Raw genomic sequence first — 20159 nt, 5'->3', positions numbered from 1 at the left:
CTTGACCAAAACCTGGATAACATAGCCTAGCCAAGTCGACGTATAAAAAGAACCATTACAGCATATAAGTTAATAAATGCATATACATGAAATTATATACACAAATTTACAGTAAGTACATACATGGGAAAGGATGAGACATTTGTACTGAACCAAGTCATCAGATTAAAAAGCAAAGACATATTTTTGAGACATTCAGAGCTCACAGAGACTTCTTTTTAAAAAATATTTTTAAAAGATTTTTATTCATTTATTTAAATTATATTTTATCGATTATGTCACCACAGTTGTCCTGATTTTTCTGCCTTTGCTCCCCCTCCACCCAGCACCCCCTACGCCCTCTGGCAGTCTCCCAACCAGTGTTAATTTCCATGAGTCATTGATATAAATTCTTTGGCTATTCAATTTCCTATACTGTGCTTTACATCCCCATGGCCTTTCTGTAATTTGTATTTCTATTTGTATTTCTTAATCTTCTCAACTCTTCACCCATTTCCCCACACTCCCTTCCCATCTGGCAACCATCAAAACGCTCTCTGTAACCATGACTCTGTCTCTCACAGAGACTCCTTAATCTCTAGAGCTGGATAGATGAGAGATCATGTTCTTTGGGTGGGTTTCTCCCAGTGCTGGCCTGCTGTCCCACCTCCCACTGCCATAATTGCCATTTGCAGCTCTGTTCCCCTCTCACCCACGCAGCAACTATGGTCTGGCTTGCAATGCTAAATCTAACTCAACTCTTACATTTTACAGAAGGGGAAACAGGCTCAGAGGAAACTCTTAGGAGTTTTTTCACTGCAGTGAGATTTAGAGTGGTATTTTTAAGCACCACTATTGACTATAAAATGCCTATTTTAAAAGTCATTCATCATAAAGAAAATAAAACCCTTATTGCAAAAGTGACAATCCAATGAGGGTGACTCTTGAGCAATATCATCCCAAATTGTAAGGTTAGCTAGCTCACAGCTTCCTCAAGGATTCCCAAACCATAATTTGATTCATTACAATTTAAACATTCTTATGCTTTCACGTGTGAGGGGAACCCTATGGGCATAGAATATACAAGTTTATAAACAAAGTCCCTGACTTTCAGGCTGACATTTAAGAAATTATAATAATGGAAACAAAAAATAATAATGATAATTAATAGTAATAATTACAAAAGAATGAACTACTGTGTACTAGCGTCTGTCCCATCACACGCACCTTCTCATTTAAATCCTCCTCCATATTCTTTGTGGGTACTGATAATGAAATAATTTAATCAGGCTCACCCGGGGTACAGTTACTAAGTCCCCCTGGGTTGGCAAAGGTCCCCCACACCCGAGCTCCTAGCGCTAGCGCTCATGGACAGTTATGGCCGAAACTGCACTTTCTCGTCCGGCAACGAGGCAACTGTGATTTGCACCGTGCTTCCAAATTTAAGTTGACACGGGGCCAATTTAACTCAGAAGGACTGGGTTAATTCGTTGGGGGTTGGGTGGGGTGAAAAACAATTTGGTTTGTTCGATTCCTGTAGTTAAAGAAGAAAGATAACAAAGAGGAGCCCGAGTCTTTCGGTTGAAATATTTGTGCTCTTCCTGTTGACACAACCAGAGCCTTGGAAACTGTCCTCAAAACAACTGCTAAAAAATCGTTCTTTGATATTACAAATCCACGCTTTTTGTTCCTACCGCAACCCTTTATTGCATGCACACGCAGGCGGAGCTGGTGTAGCAATCACGGGGCGGGTACGCTGGGCGCGACCGTCGGGCGCACCCCACGCCCACGCGCAGCCCGACGCCCGGAGGTGGTGCGGGACTGGGAGGAGCCTGGCGGCCCTGCTCCCGGGCGGGCGTGGAAGCGGCCGCAGCGGTCTCTGAGCGCGGCTGTGCTGCTGGGGCGCGGCCGTCCTCCTCCAGCCAAGCGGCGCGCGGGTGGCCGCCATGAGCTGGGACTTTCTGCTCGCGCTGCTGGTGCTGTTCGCGCTGCTGGCGCTAGTGGTGCAGCTGGTGCGCTTCCTGCGGGCTGATGGCGACCTGACCCTGCTGTGGGCCGAGTGGCAGGGGCGACGTCCAGGTGAGGACCTGCAGCCATTCCTCCAGAGTGGGAGACCGGGTCCCCTGCCGCCGTGTCTGCGCTGCCTGCGTCTCTGGGTGGCGTGGAGCTTCCGAGTCGCAAGGCTGCGCCTTTTCCAGGGGCTGCGGGTGCGGGAGGAAGTGGCGAGTCTGCGTTTAATCTACAGTTCTGGTCGGCTGGACTTGCATTGTCGCCAAAGTAGTAAGGGCACTGGAATGGGCGGGCTCCCTCGGGACCCTCAATTCTTACCTGCCTCTCAGGGATTCTGATGCAGTGTCGGAGGACTGCTTGGAGAAGTAGTGCGCGCGTTCCCCTGGTTTGTGAGGGTGACCCCTTTTGATGACAGGACCTCCGTGTTTCTGCTTGATGAAGTTGTTTATCCACCACTTTTCACTCTCCTGGGGATTTGAAATGGTAAAACTTGAAATTCTCAACGAAAAGAAGACCTAAGCCTCTGTAAATTTAAGAAAAGGGTTTTTTTTTTGGCCAAATTGAGGACATGCCCGAGAGCAGAACGCCAAAAAGCCTTGAAACGCTGCTTTGACTTTGAAGAGTGAGGGCTGCTTATACAGGGAGAGGGGTAAGCGAGAAGTGCACGCATTTCAAAGTTAACAGTTTTACATCAGGCGGAAAGTATGTACAGATAAGGCTGGGCTGTCCCCGGTTGGCACAGAGGAATCTGAAAATAGAGTTTGGAAACATTTATTCTTCAAGGCAAACTTTTATCAGGATGCAGAACGAACAGGCACTGCTTTCTATAATCATTTCTTTTTCATGTTGAAACTGTTAAAAAGTATACCTGATTATCCCCATGGAATGTACCCACTAAGGAATTTGAAAGACTCTCTAGTCTCCTTTGGTTACTGAGTTTTAGAGCAGTTAAAACATCCTTCCTTTCTCCATGTAACCTGGACTTTTATACCTACTTACTCATTGGATTATATAAAAGTATAACCCGGGAAAGAACTGGATTGCATTTTGCCTGGAGTAAAATCATTATTGGCATCTAGGGGCATTCCTCCTGTCCCACGTGTATCTGTGCCCTGCTTAATATTTGCTGGTGGTTTACTAACACGTTCTCTGTACTAAGCAGTGTGTTTCGGCCCTTCACAACATGTGCTCTTTATGTTTTACAAGGACTTATACAAAGTAGTCTCTGTTAATTTTACTTTCCAGGTAGAGAAACTAATATTTAGAGAAATTTAATGACCTGCCCAAAGATATGCTTTGGGTCCATAATGGCTGGGGGAAGTAGGGTTTTGCTGGACCAAGTTTCCTGTATGAAAAGACGCATCGTGAGAGGAGGTTTGCTTGGAAGAGGGCTACTATGCTTTTAAAATAGGGCCAGGAGAGAAGGGAAGTGGTACTGCTTCCGTGGGGTGAGAATTGGTTCTCGGGGCCCCAAAAGGAACCTGCAGGGGTGTCCAAACTTTTGGCGTTTCTAGGCCACACCGGAAGAAGAAGAGTTGTCTTGGGCCACATTAAATACATTGTGACACGTAATCACAAACAAATCTCAATGTTTTAAGTAAATCTGCGATTTTGTGTTTGGCCAAATTCATAGCCATCCTGAGCTGCATGTGGCCCACGGGCCGCAGGCTGGATGCCCCTGAGAGGGGACAGTGTTTTGTGTCTGTAGAAAGTTGAACCCCACCTACCGAAATCTTTGTCCTTAGTTTTTCATTTTTGGTGGGCCGCGTGCAACACTGACATTATTGATGTCACGGAAAATAACAGTATGCACATGCAAGGTCAATGCTACGAAACTATGGCAAGGTGATCGGCAGACTTTCTCCTGACGGTTTGCTCCATATCAGCAGGTGGAATGCATGCGCCTACTGGCTGCTTTGTGGATGTTTGTGTTGATCCTCCGTGCTTCCGTGTTACCTTGGACTTTGAGAATTACGTACAAGTAGCTTGTATTTTATTATTTAATTCTCTACAAATTATCCAGCCCACTAATTATGTCAAGCTCTGAAAAGGAAAAACGTTGGTAATATCTAGCAGCTAGTTAAATTAAAAGTTATTTTCACATAGCAAGCAAAAGTTAAAAGTTAAGGTGACTAAACATGAATTTTAACAAATTAATTTTTTTCAATGTTTTACTTTTGCTGGAAAAATAACAATTTTGGAGGATTTTTGAATAGCTTTAATTACATTGCTATTATGTAGTTACATGATTTGTTAACTTGCATATGTAGTTTAATACATTACTATTTATCTGACTAAACACAGTACATTAAAAGTTATTCAGCAAATACGGATATAAAGTTAAGTTAAATGTGAATAGCGTTTCATTTTTAACTTTTAATTTTTAAGTTTAGCCATTCTTACTGAAGAGTAAACTTTATAGAATGCCTTAAATATAAGGCACAGATATATGTATAAACAGACAGAGAGTATATCAGTGGAATTACAATTCAATGGGGGAGTTGTTAGGAAAAAATAACTTACAGGACCCCTGGGGGCGGGGGGTAGTGAAAATAAGTGAAAGGACCATGAGGACGGACTCTGGTCCCAAAGTAGCTCAGATTGGAAAGACGGACGGACTCTTATCAAGATGAAAAAAAAGTTATCCTCCTCATCTTCTCTGAAGGTTTATTATTTTTGTCACAACATAAATAATATGCTCACATAATAGAAAATTAAAAATATAAAGGATATACAGTGAAAAATAAAGCTGTTTCCCAGCCTTGCCCCCACCCACTCAGTATGCCTCTCTGGAGGCAACCACCATGTCCCACCTTTTATGTATTCTTCTAGAGAAGTTCTCCGTGCTTCCAAGCATCTTTCTCACATGGTGACATTTAAGGGTGACTAATTTTAGATATTGCACGTTGATCCAGAAAAAATATCTGGCACAAGTCCAGAGCAGGGAAAGTCTCAACAGCGGCACGTGTAAGGGAAACTCAGGTGTTAGTTGACAGAAACCTCAAAGTGAGGCAACTGAGAAGTGACTGCCAGAAAAATTAGGCAAGCCTGGGAGATATTTAGTGTCTTGAAGCAGCAAACTCCCAACAACAACAGATGTCTTCTGTAACCTGGGTCAGCCTTTGTGCTGGGCACAGGGACACAGCAGTGACTGATCCAGCCACTGTCCAGGCCCTCACACAGCCTGTCCTCTGGGGAACAAGGGACACAGTTTTGTCACCTCACCCTGCTCTGAACCGTACAGGCCCTGTGGGAATCCTGTGTCCTGCTCTGGCTGGCTCCCTCCAATAGGGACATTGACCAACTAGAGCCAGTGCAGAGGGGTGGGAGCAGAAGAGTGAAGGAGAAACCTGATGCCATGTCATCCTAGGGAAGGTAGCAGCAACTGGAGGTGTTTATGTACCTTTAGAGAGGCAAGAGAGGAGAGGGCTTAGGGAGGACATGACACCTGTCTTCAAATGAATGAGGGGTTGTCATGTGCAAGACAGGCTCCACCTATTCTTTCTGGTGTCACAAGGCGTCAGATGCTGGCGGGGAGAAGTTAAAGGTATAGCACATCAGCATAAGAATCTTTGAACTCCTTGAAGGATTAGACTGGTCCAAAAAAAGGGAGTGATCAGTTGCCTCAGAGGTCACTAGCTTCCTCATCCTGTGAGGGAATTAAGTAGAGGCTAGTCGACCTGAGGAGAGAATTCTCATACTGGGTTTGGGATTGAACTGTAAGTTTCTTTGAACTTCAAGAATCTGCTTTCAGAGGCTTTGTGTATATACCAGAATCTGTGCAATTTGGAAACGTTGGTGCAAAAAGAAGTTTTCTTCCCCCGGAAGGTGCCAGAACTATAGGTGTACTAAGGTAAATGTAAGCCTGGAGATTTTCATTGTTGGATTTAAATAATATTTGCATTTGGGGGTAAAAATGAAATCTTTGTTCGTTCTATGCTAGTTAGTAAACAGTTACAAACTCTATTTACCCTGGAGTCCAAGTTTTGCAGAACTTTGGAACAACGAGTGATGCAGACTCTGGCCAGCAGTGTTTACGGTGTTGTGGATGAGACAAACAAATTTACATGGACTGCCAAAGTCCTGTGGAGAAAAATGGTTGACACGGCCACCCTCTGAGAGAGAGCACCTCGACCCTTGCCTGGACAGGCTTTTATTGCTTTCTAATAGCATACATCAAAGAAGGTTTTCATTCATTATGCTTAGATTTGCTTTAGGTGATTACATTTTACAGATAACATAGGCAAGGATGTTACTGATTACTTCTAACAGATTAACAAGGAAAAACATATTGCAAATGCAAGGGAACGGTAAGAGTGATTGGTCTGGTTACACTCCTTCCTTGGGAGATTAGCACAGACTTCAGGAAGTTACTTTAAAGATATGCAGTAAACATTTGCTGCTTCAACTCAGGGTGAGGGAGTATTAGCAAGAGCAAGCCTCAAAGCAGCCTAGGTATAATGTAGGCCTGGTTTCCTACAGGAAAGCTGATCCATGAGTTTGGCTCCTGTGTGCCGACTCACACCTATCAGTTTTCCGATAGGGCTGGGCTACATTTGCCATTCCACGCGGATAGGTTCCTTATAATGAGCAGCTGATGAATGAATAAATGACTCTTTGAATATACTTGTACATTTTTCTATTCCTGAGGAAATCCTTCAGGAAGGTGGCTCAGTTGTGCCCTTCCAGGAAAGCACATCATGTGATGGGAAAGCATTGTAGCCCAGACATTGTAACAGGGATGTTTCCATCCTTGGTTCAGATTATTTATATGAAACCCCTTTCCTGAGCACAAGTTGCTTTTTCTTGAATGGCTAAAAAACAGTTGGGTTTTAAAACACTGATCATATTAAAATGTGGGCATCATACGCTAGTGACCAGAGTGTAGCCTTTGGAGTGAGATATACCTGGGCTCATATCTCAGCTCTGCTAGGGATCTTGGGTGTTTATTCAACAGTTGGTTATGGAGTCCCATCTATATTACAGTGTGCTAGGCACTAAGGATATAGCAGGAACAAGGAACAAGGCAGGCAGGGTCTCAGCCACAAGGGAGTTCGTAGTTTAGTGGGATAAATTAATTTCTGTAAACTTCAGTTTCCTCTTTTATAAAATTGAGATAATCCATATTTCATAAGGTTCTTGTGAGGGTTTTAATAAGGTAAATGTTTTTAAAACACATAGGAAGTAATGAAAAAATGTTAAGCCATTATAGTTAGTAACCTCATTGCCCCTGGCTGGAGAAATTGAAACACACAAGTGAGTGAGTGGATATCTTATGTTGTGCTGCCAAAAGTCCATTTGTTAAAGATTTTTAGCAAGGATTATTAATTGACATTTTATTAAGCACCGAGTAAGTGTCAGACGCTGCTATGAGAACCCTGCCCGTTTTAACTCCTTGCTCTCAACAATTCTGTGGCAGAGTTTTTATTATTGATCCCATTTTCTAGTTGCAGAAAGTTGAGGCTGTGAGTTCTCACATAGGAGTGTGTCCCTGCTGTGTGTGCTGGAGCTGGGATTTGAACCCTGGAAGCATCTGGAGCCCCTACTGCCAACCTGACAAGTTCTAGGATCGCTTGACTAAAGCAGTAAACCAGTTTCCTGATTTTTAACTTTCCTAATTGAAAATCAGACGTGTGCATGTTAAGTGACACCTGGTTTGCTATTTTTGATAAATGACACGTATTTCAATAAACAAGGCACGAGGAATGTTGCATCACAGTGACTCTCGCATTATACCCTCATTAATTAGCGGTATTGTTTAAAACACTTCTTTTCTTTTGCTAATCTTTGGGTATGGGTGTAATTCACAGCTTATTTTCTTCCTTCCACCTTGCTCTTTTCTCAATAGAATGGGAGCTGACTGACATGGTGGTGTGGGTGACTGGAGCGTCCAGTGGGATCGGTGAGGAGCTGGCTTACCAGCTGTCTAAACTGGGAGTGTCCTTGGTGCTGTCAGCCAGAAGAGTGCAGGAGCTGGAAAGGGTAAAAAGAAGGTGCCTTGGTAAGTAGATCTAAAACAGCAGCTGTGCATCCTAGAAATAAATCAGAATCCAAATGCAAATGCAGTTTGGGGAACTTCGGCAGGGAGAGAGGGATTTTCCCGGACAGCACACTGCAGTTCCAAATGCTCCAAGCGCTTTGACCCAAGTCCTCTTCCTTTTGTCATCTCTTCGTTGGCAGCCCTGACCTTCCTCTTCCCTTTTCCTGACACCTTTCTGCTTTTTTATTTTTTTAAGTTGCACTGCTTCTTGGTGTTAGGGACTGACCACCGATTCTTTCAAATGTTGGTGGATTTTTAGAAACCAAATAAATGCCTTATATTTTTGTCTTAAAGAAGGAATAATTTGGCTTTATGTATGACATACAGGTATGCAACTGTAGAAATTTAATTAGAAAGAATCCTGACTCATTTTGGTAAAATGTAGAAACTAAAGTCACATAAGATGGCATAAGACTTTTGTTATAAAGGATGAAAGAATAGGAAATGAATTAAGTTTACAAAATGCAGCTTAGTATTTGCAGAGATAGTATTTTTCATGTCAACATATAGGGCAACAAAGTTTATTTTTGTTCCAGTTTTAGTGTGGTTATGTTCACATTGAAAGCAGCCTCAAGTAATACAGTTATTATTTAGTATCTACACTGAGATAATTTTGAGTTTTCCAGCAGACCATTTTCTTGGTCATCTGTCATTCTGCAGAAATCTTTCTTTCACTTTGCTGACGGAATTAACTACCCAGAAATGAATGTCAGTTGCCAAGGCCCCAAGGGCTCTTGCGTTCTTCCCTGGGCCGTTCCTTGCGGCATTTGCCCCACTGGTAGGACTTGCAGCTCTTGAACAAGCAGAGGTGAACCATGGCAGCATTTCCTAGTTGGAACGAGGCTGGTGGTTTTCCTTTCATCTGCCAGACAACTGGTACAAACTTTTTTCTTGCTTTTAAAACAGTTAATGTTTCACAATATACTCCTGTGTCCATAAGCTTTTATACATTTGATGATCTCTCCACTTGCTTGTTTTCTTATTGGCACTGCTTGTACTCCAAAGGTAGAGTTCAAGAAGATTCATTTCAGGGTTTTTTTTTCTTTTTTAATGAACAGAAATAGAAAGGGCCATTATGGTCCCACATGATTCTTGGCTGGGAATTCCAGGATTCTGTACTTTTCCATGTTTGCCTTCTGGAATCCTCAGCCTCCAGCGGGAAGCTTCCGTGTGTCGTGCCGCTGGAGGGCTTGAGCTTCTTACTGATCTTAAGCACAAACTTTGTTTTTCAATATGCGTAAAAGAGCAGCTGATGCTATGAACCTATCATAATACAAAAATACCTCTGTACTTTATAGAAATGGCTTCAAAAGTTTTGCTTTTTTTTTTTTACCATGTAATATAGTCTTGATTTCCTCTAGTCTCTTCCAATGTCTAACTTTTATAGTCTACTATAGCTACTTCCCATAAAGAGTCACCTGACTAGACAAGGTGAGGAGAGCCATTCCCCAGCCAGCTTGTTGTCTGATGAGATGTTGCTGTATTACCACCAGTCCTCTTCTTGATCACTGAGAAACTCTCCTGCAGGGCCACTCAGAAGGGAGTTTGTTGCCAAGTCTGGTTGTAGGATGGGTTTTAGATTTAATGCGAGTGGCAGGGAGCTTGAATGAACTATTGCGTGACTTCCACACTAATTTTTAAGTGTCTTTATTTAGAGAATGGCAATTTAAAAGGAAAAGATATACTTGTTTTGCCCCTTGACCTGACTGACATAAGTTCACACGAAGTGGCTACCAAAACCGTTCTCCAGGAATTTGGTAAAGTAAGTAGCATTTTGAATTGATAAGTTTTGCTTTGAAGTAGTTGCAAAAGTGATTCCCATCTGTGGTGCCGTCATTAAAAGGGCTTTAGGCAAATGGGTCCATGAAGTGAGATCAGGGCCTGCGAGTTGGGCCTCTTAATTTCTGAGGCTTTGGCTTTGTGTAATTACTACTTTTCATAGTTTAACAAGTACTCACTCCTCCATGGTGAACAAAAAAAGCTAGAAACTCAGTGCCTTTTATTTTTATGACCCTTACTACTTCCCATAGTCACCTAAAAGAGGAATTAATTCCGCAGGTGAATCCTGTTTTTTATTTTATATTTTTACTCTGGAAATATACCATTCTGATTCAGCGATTCTTCAAGTGTACAGTATAAGCAGTCAGCCCTAGGTATTCCATCAATCTCCATGACAGGTCATCCCCAAAGTGCCCCTTTTTCTGATTTTATTTAACTAGATCGACATTCTGGTCAACAATGGTGGAAGATCCCAGCGTTCTCTCTGTGTGGAAACCAGCCTGGGTGTCTACGAGGAGCTCATAAAGCTTAACTACTTAGGGACAGTGTCCTTGACAATGTGTGTTCTGCCTCACATGATCGAGAGGAAGCAAGGAAAGATTGTCACTGTGAATAGCTTCATGGGTATCTTGTCTATGCCCCTTTCTACTGGATATTGTGCCAGCAAACATGCTCTTCGGGTAAGGCTGCTCAAACTGACTTGCGTAGAACTGACCTTAATATACACGGGGGATATGGCCACCACTGCAAGAGGTCATTGGAACTAGGCAGTGACGCAGAGAGAGAGAGATCTTTGATAGAGGACATCCCCAGAAGATGCCTCAAAAGACGTGAACTTCACATGTCGCTTTCTAATTCAACAAACAAAATTGCACGTGTTGAGCACTGGCAGCTGTACCACGTGCCGCAACAGATCCTGGGGATGGAGAAATGATGAGATACGGTCCCTGCCCTCAAGAACTGCATAGTCCAGTCAGCGTATCACCCATAGCCTTTTCCTCATTTCTGCCTCATCTTCGTGACAAATTTGGGTCTACCCTGATTTCTTCACATACTTCAGGGTGCAGTTTTCCTCCCTATTTCTGGGACTTCTTTTTCCTCCCCCCTGTTAGGTGGGGTTTATTTTACCTGGTCTAAATATATAAGCATGTCAGAAATAGGAACTACACACTAGGTGATCTGCTTTGTGCTTCATAGCCCTGCTGGGACCGGCTTTGCCTGTACTTGCCCTGGGTTCACTGGAAGAAGACAGCCTAGTCAATGCAGAGGCTAGGAGAGAAGCTTGATTTGGTTTGCTTAACCTTTGAGTTGTCAGTATTAGAAATGAATGAATTTTTAATGTTGGTTAAGAGTGGACCTGAAGAAATGTTATTAAACCATAACATGGAACAAATTAAGTCATAAGGCCAAGAGGGGAAGAATGATTAAAGAAGACTTCTAATTTGTAGTTAATGCTGTTGAAGGTCAGTTTACAGAGAATGTTTCACTGTTGGAATGATGAGATGAATAGGTGAATGATCATCAGTTTCAGGAAAATGTGAAGATTTGGTTCCTTGGGACATCCCTTCTGTTGTGAAAAGCAGACAGTTGCAGAGAGTGAGGAAAGGGACTGCTACATGACGATTTCCTCATATTTGGCAACAGGGCGTCAGTCACTTCCTGCAGAGCAGTCGGGCAACTCTGAGGCTGGTAGGTGAGGGAAGGCGGCTCGCCCATCTGTTTGGCACGAAGTATGCCATAGGACATGCAGGACGCTCTCAGTCAAACACAATGTGAGCAGTCTGGCCTACCCTCCCGGACTCACTGTTGTATTGCTGGCTTTGATCCTCTGACACAATGTGGCAGATAAAGGCTCTTTGAAGAGCACATTTCCTTGTCAGATGCCCAGCAGGCTACAGAGTGAACTTGTTTATCAATGAAAAGTCCACACTATCACGCTATACTAGATGTGACTTCAAACAAGAAGAGGTTTTAGTGTCTGATGTATTGGCTCTCACGGTGTCTGTCCTCTCTCCTCTTTGCTAAAGAGTGGCAGATTTGGAAGTTCGTTCATTTAGAAAGCCTTTTTCCTGTCCATCAGAGTTAGGCACTGTCTTAGTCTCTGGCAGCATGAGTCTTCATAGGCCCTGTGTTTTTGTTAGGGGTCAGAGTTAAGGGCTGGTACCTGTTTAACGCTGTTGGATCATAAATAAATGTACCCTGGGAGTTAGCTGTTTAGGCTTTTCAGTAGTTAACTCAGCTTATAACAATGTAATCTTGGACCATTTCCCAAATTAGGTAAAGAGATTAGGGAAAGTAGATGTTTACTCCCTATTTGGTTTAGAAATGGCAAGTGTATTTACGTCTAGAGGGTCTTACTGTCCAGAAAAGATGAATATTGGCTGAAACTAATTGTTAAACTAGTAATAAATAGAAAAGGTTGGTTCCTTCCTTCCTTCCTTATCCGAGGACATGTTCACTGATTTTAGAGAGAGAGGAAAGCGGGCAGAGAGGGAGAGAGACAGACAGACAGACCCAGACATTGATGTGAGACAGAAACATCAATCAGTTGCCTCCTGTACATGCCCCAACCAGGGATCGAACCTGCATCCTAGGCATGTGCCCTGACTGGGGATCAGACCCACAACCTACCTGTGTATGGGATGACGCTCCAACCAACTGAGCCACCTGGCTAGGGCTGAATTCTTTCTTGGTGAGAGTTTCTGTTAAGTACTAATCCCCCCTCTCTCCCTCTTGCCCCCGTACTGGCACGTTAGACCACTCTGAGAGAGAAAAAGAAACCAAACCTGAGTGATTCTCAGCGGAGAACATGCACCCCTTTTGGAGTGAGATATGGGGATTGGTGTAAAGAGTGTGTATCAGAATCTCCAGGGGGTATTTTTTTCACCTATCCAGTGCTTGCCTACCTTAAAAATCACTGATGGCCTGATCCCCCACTACCAGACAGGTGAACCATTCATACTTCGAAAGAGCCGAAAATGCTATTCTAGATTGCCTCCAGTCTTATGGTTAAAAATACCTAGTAAGGTTGCACAATTACGTTTCCTGTTAGTCATGCATTTCAGAACATATTTTGATAATGTGCTGCTCTTGTCCTTCATAGTTGAAGAACTATGTAGGCATTAATTTGCTTAATATTAAACATGAGATATATGTATTTATTTGCTTTTTTGTTTTGTCTATTAGGGGTTTTTTAATAGCCTTCGAATTGAACTTCTCGAATACCCAGGTATAGTAGTGTCTAACGTTTTCCCAGGACCTGTGCAATCAAATATTGTGAAGAATGCCCTAACTAGTGATGTCACACAGGTAAAAATTTCTAGTTGGGATATCATTTGAATGCTTTCGTAATTATTTATTAGTGTTATGTCACTATGCCTCAGGGTTTTGTGACTTATTTACAAACCATAACTCATGGCATAAGGAACATCGTGAAGGTTAGCTGGTAGGGTTGTGACAGCCAGTTTCCATAAAGGCTAAAGAAATTGTTGGATAAGTAATCCACCGTTATGGGATTTTAAAAACCCAGTTTCTATCCATTCACAAAGTATAGCAATACTGAAAGGCTCTGCAAGGCTGAATTTTAGTATATTAAACGTATTACGCTTTTAAAGAGGAATTGCGGTGAAGGAGCCTAGAAAAAGCCTTGTTCTGTTGTGGTCATTTTAGGTTAGCTTCACCCAGGCCTGTGCTGCCCTCAGCTCAGATTACACAGAGTGATTTATCAATGAATACCAAATGTCTCATAAGGAATCCGGTCACTCAGTAATACAAAATCCCCCTAAAGACCATGAAATTTTCCTTTTTCTCCCTTAAGATCTATTTCTACTGTGACATAAATCTGCATATGTTTCTATGTAAATGTTCACAGGTATCATTTATATTTTTCACACTTTCTGTGGAGGCTCTAAGGTAAAATAGAATAATCATGCAACCGTAGGAATCAAGGGACTTGGAATGTAGACCTGGTTATTTGAATGATCTGTGTGAGTGCAGATGAGTTACTACCTTTCTGGGCCTCCATTTATTTATTTGTTGAGCGATAGTGGGTTGACCAGATTAGCGGTACCAGGTATGTCCACTCCCAAGAAACCACTTTTATCTTTTTCCTCCATTTCACCCCCATGGACTCCACGTTTTTTTAAAGATTTTTTTGAGGATGTGTTTATTGTTTTTAGAGAGAGGAAAGGAGAGAAAGAGAGGGTGAGACAGCAATAGACATAAGTGTGAGAGAGAAACATTGATTGGTTGCTTCCTGTATGCACCCCGACCTGGGGATCAAACCCACAACTTAGGTATGTGCTCCGACTGGGAATCAAACCGTCAACCTTTTGTTCATGGGATGACGCTCAACCAAGCGAGCCATCCGGCCAGCGCTGGACTCTTCTGTGTTAATAGAGTTTAATTTGTTAAATGTATGTATGAATTTGCATAAACATTTTTACTACTGAAGTGATATATGATTATCCTAAAGGACATTAAGATGATACAGTTCTAATTAAAAGTAAAAAACCTTCATCTTTCAGTTAGCCTGCACAGTCTTTTCTGGTAAGTTTATACGATTCCTGTTAGGCTTTTTGAAATATTGTAGACACCTGTTAGTACCTATGGAAGACTCGTAGGCAGCATGAGGTCACGCAAAGGAGTCACTCAACTAGATGACTTCTGGGTCCTTTCTAGCTTAAAAGTTTTATGAACTACCTTGGATAAACACTCAACATGCTCTTCATTTTTAAAATATTTCCTAGTCTGTAGGTAGTGATCCAGACCAGCCCAACAAGATGGCCACCAGCCGATGCGCGCGGCTGATGTTGATCAGCATGGCCAATGACCTGAAAGAAGTTTGGATCGGAGAGCAACCTTTTTTGGCAGTGGCATATCTGTGGCAGTATATGCCAACCTGGGGCTTTTGGCTAATGACCATACTGGGGAAGAAAATCATTCAGAACTTTAAGGGTGGTCTGGTAAGAACAATTTACACATTTCTTAATACATATCAAACTTGTAGGGAAGCATGACATTTTCTTGTGCTTAAAAACTTTACTTACCCCTCTACTAATCTCATGATATCAATACAAAAGATATAAAAAGTATTCTACCCCCCTTGCATATCTGTTGGCTTATTATAAATTACTACTGGTCTTGGAGAAAGAAGTTTACAATAAGGTAAAATCAAAACAAAGATTGCCATTTTTTCTTCTACACTTACTATTTGACCAGGGTGTGTGTCGAATGCTCCTTTTTCTCACAAACTGCCACTCACGCTACAGAGCAGCCCTGGTGTCGCGTCCTTGGGTTGATACCTGGCCTCCCATCTCATTTCTCCCCAGGACTGCGTGAACGTCAGCCCCGTGCTTACCTCTGTTGAAGCACTTGTGCTGGTAAAAATGATGCGCCCTCACTGTGTCGTACTGGTTCCTTTGAACGGATCCAGAAACACTCTGCACGTCCAAGATGTGCCTGTGTCTGTGTTGGACAAAATAGGCGGATCACTCCTTCTTTCAACACTCATTCTTACAGAAAAGTAAAGAATATTATGAACTATTTCTGAGAAAATTGCGACCATCAAAAGAATTTAATGTATAAAGAGCACAGGAAATGTTAAGGAATTAAGCCAAAAATTATAGAGATGATTACACAAAGAAAGGTTATTTCTGTGGATGGTTTTCATTGTTGAAGCATTTCTTTCAATGATACTACCTTTTTACAGAAACAGAATTATAAAGTGGGATTACCATGTGTATCATTCATTATATAGCCTACCACTGGTTAAGCAATCCACGAATTGTTAGATGTTTAATTTGCTCCAACTTTCTGCAGGACAGTACAAATGAATTAGCGAAAAAGGCAAAAATGCTCAAAATGAAATGCTGCACTAACCCATCCAGAGCTTGAAAAATCATGGAGGTGGGGCGAGGGGGGCTACACGTTTTCTCCCACCTTGTACTGTGGACCAGTTTGCTTTGGGCCAAATCATGTGTGAGTGTTTTGGTAGTGTTAGGGCTTGGTAGTGTGGGATGGTTCCAAAGGTAGAGCTTCATCAAAGATTACATCTAAGTTTTAAATTTGGAATATAGGTGACATAGTGGTATTGTGCCCACTGATGGATAAGAGTTGAGAGGGAAAGGCCACCTTCCTAGAGAGGTGACACAGCATCCTGATGCCGGGCTGCGTGGGTTGAAATCCCAGTTTTGCCCTATTCAGTCCCATGACCTCAGGCAGGTTACTTCTCTGTCAGTAATGTCCCCATCTACAAAAACGGAGATTAACAATGACAACGGCACCCAGTCATAGGATCGTTAGAGGGATGGAATGAGTTAATATGTGGAAAACTCTTAAAACACGCTGTGGAGTGTTGCACTTATTAAGGATTAGCTCTTAACACTTTCATTTTGATGGTAAAAGGATATTGAGCTAATCGATAGTGTGAAAATTAAAGAGTTAAATAATACGACAGAGAGACACACATTATAAAAATAATTGTTTCAGAGGGGAAAAAAGGACCAGGTCTAGAGTTTCAGTCCCACTGTAGCAGATGTTACAATATTTTGTTTTATTTACACAGTATTTAACTGTAAGATCTAAACATTATTCAGTTAATCCAGACTTGATGGTCTTTCTCTTCCTCCCACTGTCTTTAATATATTGCTTATTATGTGGTGGTGTTGCTTTATCACTTTTTTTAATGATACACTGGGCATCATTTCATTTCCCAGTACCATTTCTGAGACGACATGCCTCATTCTTTACACAAAACCATAGAAACTGTTAAACATTGTTTCTCATTTTTTTTTTACTCAATTCTCTCCTCCCTGCTTCTTTCCTCCACATTGTTACTTCTATTTTATATATCCATTCCCTTATTGCAATTTGTTTATAACCCAAGTTAAGAGAATACCAGTATAGCTTTATCCCAAATTAAATGTGCTTGGGAATAATACTTGAATTTGTTTCTGTCCTTTAGGCTAGGTACAGTATGTCTGGAACTTTGTCTTGGCGAATGTTTATTATTTTTACAGATTAAGAACAACAGCTACATTCAATTTTGTGTTGCATTTTTCTGTTTTAGTGCAAGTTCTTGGAAGTAGTAAATGCCTATCTTCCCAAATGAAATGTCACATCTTAGGGATGATTGAGTTGCCTTGTTTGAAAGCAGTACGCTCAAAAGTTCACAAGTCATTTTAGAGTCATCTGTCGAATATTTCAATTCTAAATTTTCTGATTGTCATAATTAAGGCAAGTCAGTATACGATGATATGCTGCTCCAGAAGAGCGATAGTAGAGATTTCAGCACTGACACGAACAGATGCTTGTCAGTGATAGGAGAGAGCATGATGCCAAGCTTGTTCTGTAGCTCTAGAATTAACTATGATTTTTGTTCTAATGTAAGCATTTGCTCAGGTTTTATAAATAAGAATTCTCAACAGTGAGTCATAATGGTATAGTTCCTTAAAGCAGAAGGAATTGTCAAACATTGGGGTAAATACAAGGAGGGACTGATTCATATTACTATCACTCTGTTGCAGGGCACATTTTCTTATTTTCAAACCCGGAAGACAAAACGTGACTGACGGAGTACTTGCATTTTCAAGCCACTGGAGGAAGAACTGGAAGACAGGGAAACAGCCATCTTCTTGTGCACAGAAGACTAACTTGTGATTTTACTTCTTAACAGATACGACTTTCCTTTCAACATGCAGTAAACAACAAATAAAAGATTGCCATGAATCTTGCAATAAAGAGTAATACATACTACATTCTTGAAAAAATAAAAGCATTTTAACATACTCTAGCATTTATGCTTAAAATCTAGGTTAGTAGAATGGTAATCAAAGAATTACAGTAATCTGTTTAACGTAAATGTATGGAATATTACACAAAGCTGAGTGCTGAGTAATGAGCAGATATAAACACCTGCTATATGCCCTTTGCTGTACTGAGGTGTTTTGTACTAATTCACTTATTCCTCATAACAGCACACTAAGGTAGGTGGTCATATCCACCTTTATAGATTAAAAATGAGATGCCCAAAGCAAGTAGGTGTTACTTTCCCAAGGTCACGGGGCTGGTAAGGGGTCAAGTCAAGATTAAACACCAGGAAGACTTGGCAACTCCTTACTCTAATTTTACTTTAATTTTTAGCACCTTGCAGTAGAGAACATGCATAAGCCACAATAGAAAATCAACAAATATTCCCTAATTATCTACTGTCAAAGGGGGCTTAACAGAAGAAAACCATGGTTCTTTATAAGCAGTTCACAGTTTAGCTATAGGCGAGGTCACATACGTAGAATAACTGTAGAATAGTTGTTGAGGAAGTTGGAGGCCACCCTTGCAGCTCTCCTGGGGAAAAGGAGAAAGATGAGGTGGTGAAGGTGCACCACGGGGCACAGCAAGTAAAAGCAATGGGGTAAATGCACACACAGCGACATGGATGTGTCTTAGAAGCTTGGTGATGAGTGAGTAAAATGCAAGAACTGTAACAACTGTGCTAATACTGAAATTTATGTGCATAGAAGGTAGTGCTCATTTTGTAAGAACACAGCGAAGAGAGAAACATTTAGATGTATTATAATGGTTGCTCAGGGGAGAAAAATGGGGGTGTAGTATGGGAATAAACTGTAGTAAGAGAGGGCTCCTGTACAACCAGTGGTGAAAACTGATTAATCAACACTGTGCCTGGGGTAAAAACAAAAAGACGGATTGTTGGAACAATTCTAGAATGCTACAAAGTAACATCATGTGGCATGGTTTAGACTAAGTGCAAGTTTAGAAAAGGGTGAGATTTGCAGATAGGTTAGTGTTGAAGCTCCTTGTTTAAAAATTTTTTTTTTTTAGAGAGGGCCGTAGGGAGAAAGGGAAACATCGTCGTGAGAGAAACATTGATTGGCTGCCTTTTGTACACACCCAGACTAGGGATCGAACCCACAACCTAGGCATGTGCCCTGACTGGTAATTGAACCCACAACCTTTCCACTTGTGGGAAGCTGCCCAACCAACTGAGTCACACTGGGCGTGGCACTGTGGAAGCTCTTGGTAGAGAAGGTGTGACTTGAACTGAGCCTTGAAAGGATACACTTTAAGAGAGGCTTCAGGAGGTCGGGGTCCAGGTCAATTTTGTTTTACTTGTCATTGAATCTACAGGGGTCGGCATTGTGCTTGCCAGTGTTTAGGGTTTGTTGAGAGTATGTAGGCTAGGCATTCTTTTTTTTTTAAATCCTCAGCTGAGGACATTATTTTCATTGCTTTTTTAGAGAGAGGGGAAGGAAGGGAGGGAGGGGGAGAAACATCGATGTGAGAGAGACGCATTGACTGGTTGCCTACCATACACACCCAGGCTGGGGATTGTGCGTGGATCCTACAAGCCTAGACCAGGGATTGGAACCTGCAACCTAGGCATGTGCCCTGACCAGGAATCGGACCCGCAACCCTTCGGTTACTGGATGACACTTCAACTGAGCTACACCAGCCAGGTCAGCCAGGCATTCTTTGCTTCCAGCATGTCATGGATGAAAACTCAGAGAGACTGAAATTAGCATGGTATGAGGATAAAGGAAAAATGAATTCAGTTTGCTTAATTACACCAGCCAAAGAATGGTAGCAAAGGTATAATTTTAAATGATTTTTTAGAAATTCATCTGTATAGTGTTTTTTATAGCATGTAATTAATAATATCTGTATAAGCCTTCTGTCATTCTCAGGCTATTTTGCCAGCAGCCCAAGATGGAAAGGTAGATTTTTGTCAAAGTTCATTTTCTCAAAGATAGTCAAGAAATGTGAAACAAAGTGTTCACATATTGACTTTAAGAAAAGTATTATTTTGCACTGACATCTCATTTCCTGATTATTATCTCCAATGGCCCTTTGAAATAGGAAGGAAATGGTGTGTTCCTTTCTACCAGTGCCGCAAGTGAGGCATAAATGGGGTTATACAAGAGGATGGCTGGTGAGTTGGTAGAAAAGTCACCAGGAGAAGCTATGGCTTTAGGGTTTGTCTGCTCAAGTACTGGGTGCACAAATAAAATCACATGAGATCTTAGTTATAGTCAATTATTGACAGGCAGATTTAGTAAATATCCTATTATTTTTAACACCTTTACTGAAGTATAATTGATGTACAATAAATTGCATGTACGAAGCTGTCCAGAAGGTATCCAGCCATGTAATATGAAAAATAAAGATATTTATTGAAGAAGATACCAGAAACATTGTACATGGACAACTGACCTTTCAGTCCCCTTCAAAGCAGGCACCTTGGGACCTCACCCAGTTTCCCAATCGCCATCAGCTACTCTGTTGTATTATCTTGAATCTCATTGACAGTGTGAAATCTCTTCTTTCAAAGGTGATT

At 41.7% G+C, this 20159-nt stretch overlaps 1 protein-coding gene across 1 annotated transcript; it reads left to right on the top strand.

The window, feature by feature from the left end:
- The first annotated feature begins 1795 nt into the window (after positions 1-1795).
- DHRS7 (dehydrogenase/reductase 7) lies at positions 1796-17595 on the top strand. Its single transcript, XM_024568075.4, has 7 exons — positions 1796-2058; positions 7838-7990; positions 9685-9791; positions 10249-10488; positions 12995-13117; positions 14557-14772; positions 17335-17595. The coding sequence occupies exons 1-7, from the start codon at positions 1926-1928 to the stop codon at positions 17377-17379; spliced, it is 1017 nt and encodes a 338-aa protein (XP_024423843.2). The 5' UTR covers positions 1796-1925; the 3' UTR covers positions 17380-17595.
- The last annotated feature ends 2564 nt before the right edge of the window (positions 17596-20159 follow it).

This window comes from Desmodus rotundus, chromosome 7, assembly GCF_022682495.2.
Source record: "Desmodus rotundus isolate HL8 chromosome 7, HLdesRot8A.1, whole genome shotgun sequence".
In the NCBI taxonomy this organism is placed as follows: Eukaryota; Metazoa; Chordata; class Mammalia; order Chiroptera; family Phyllostomidae; genus Desmodus; species Desmodus rotundus.
This window is presented reverse-complemented; position numbering and strand designations above follow the sequence as displayed.

Excerpts from the sequence above, each read along its gene's own strand:
- DHRS7 (XM_024568075.4), top strand. The coding sequence starts at position 1,926 with ATGAGCTGGGACTTTCTGCTCGCGCTGCTGGTGCTGTTCGCGCTGCTG. Across the intron at positions 2,059-7,837 it reads GTGGCAGGGGCGACGTCCAG|AATGGGAGCTGACTGACATG; the intron begins GTGAGGACCTGC and ends TTTTCTCAATAG. Across the intron at positions 10,489-12,994 it reads CCAGCAAACATGCTCTTCGG|GGGTTTTTTAATAGCCTTCG; the intron begins GTAAGGCTGCTC and ends TTTGTCTATTAG.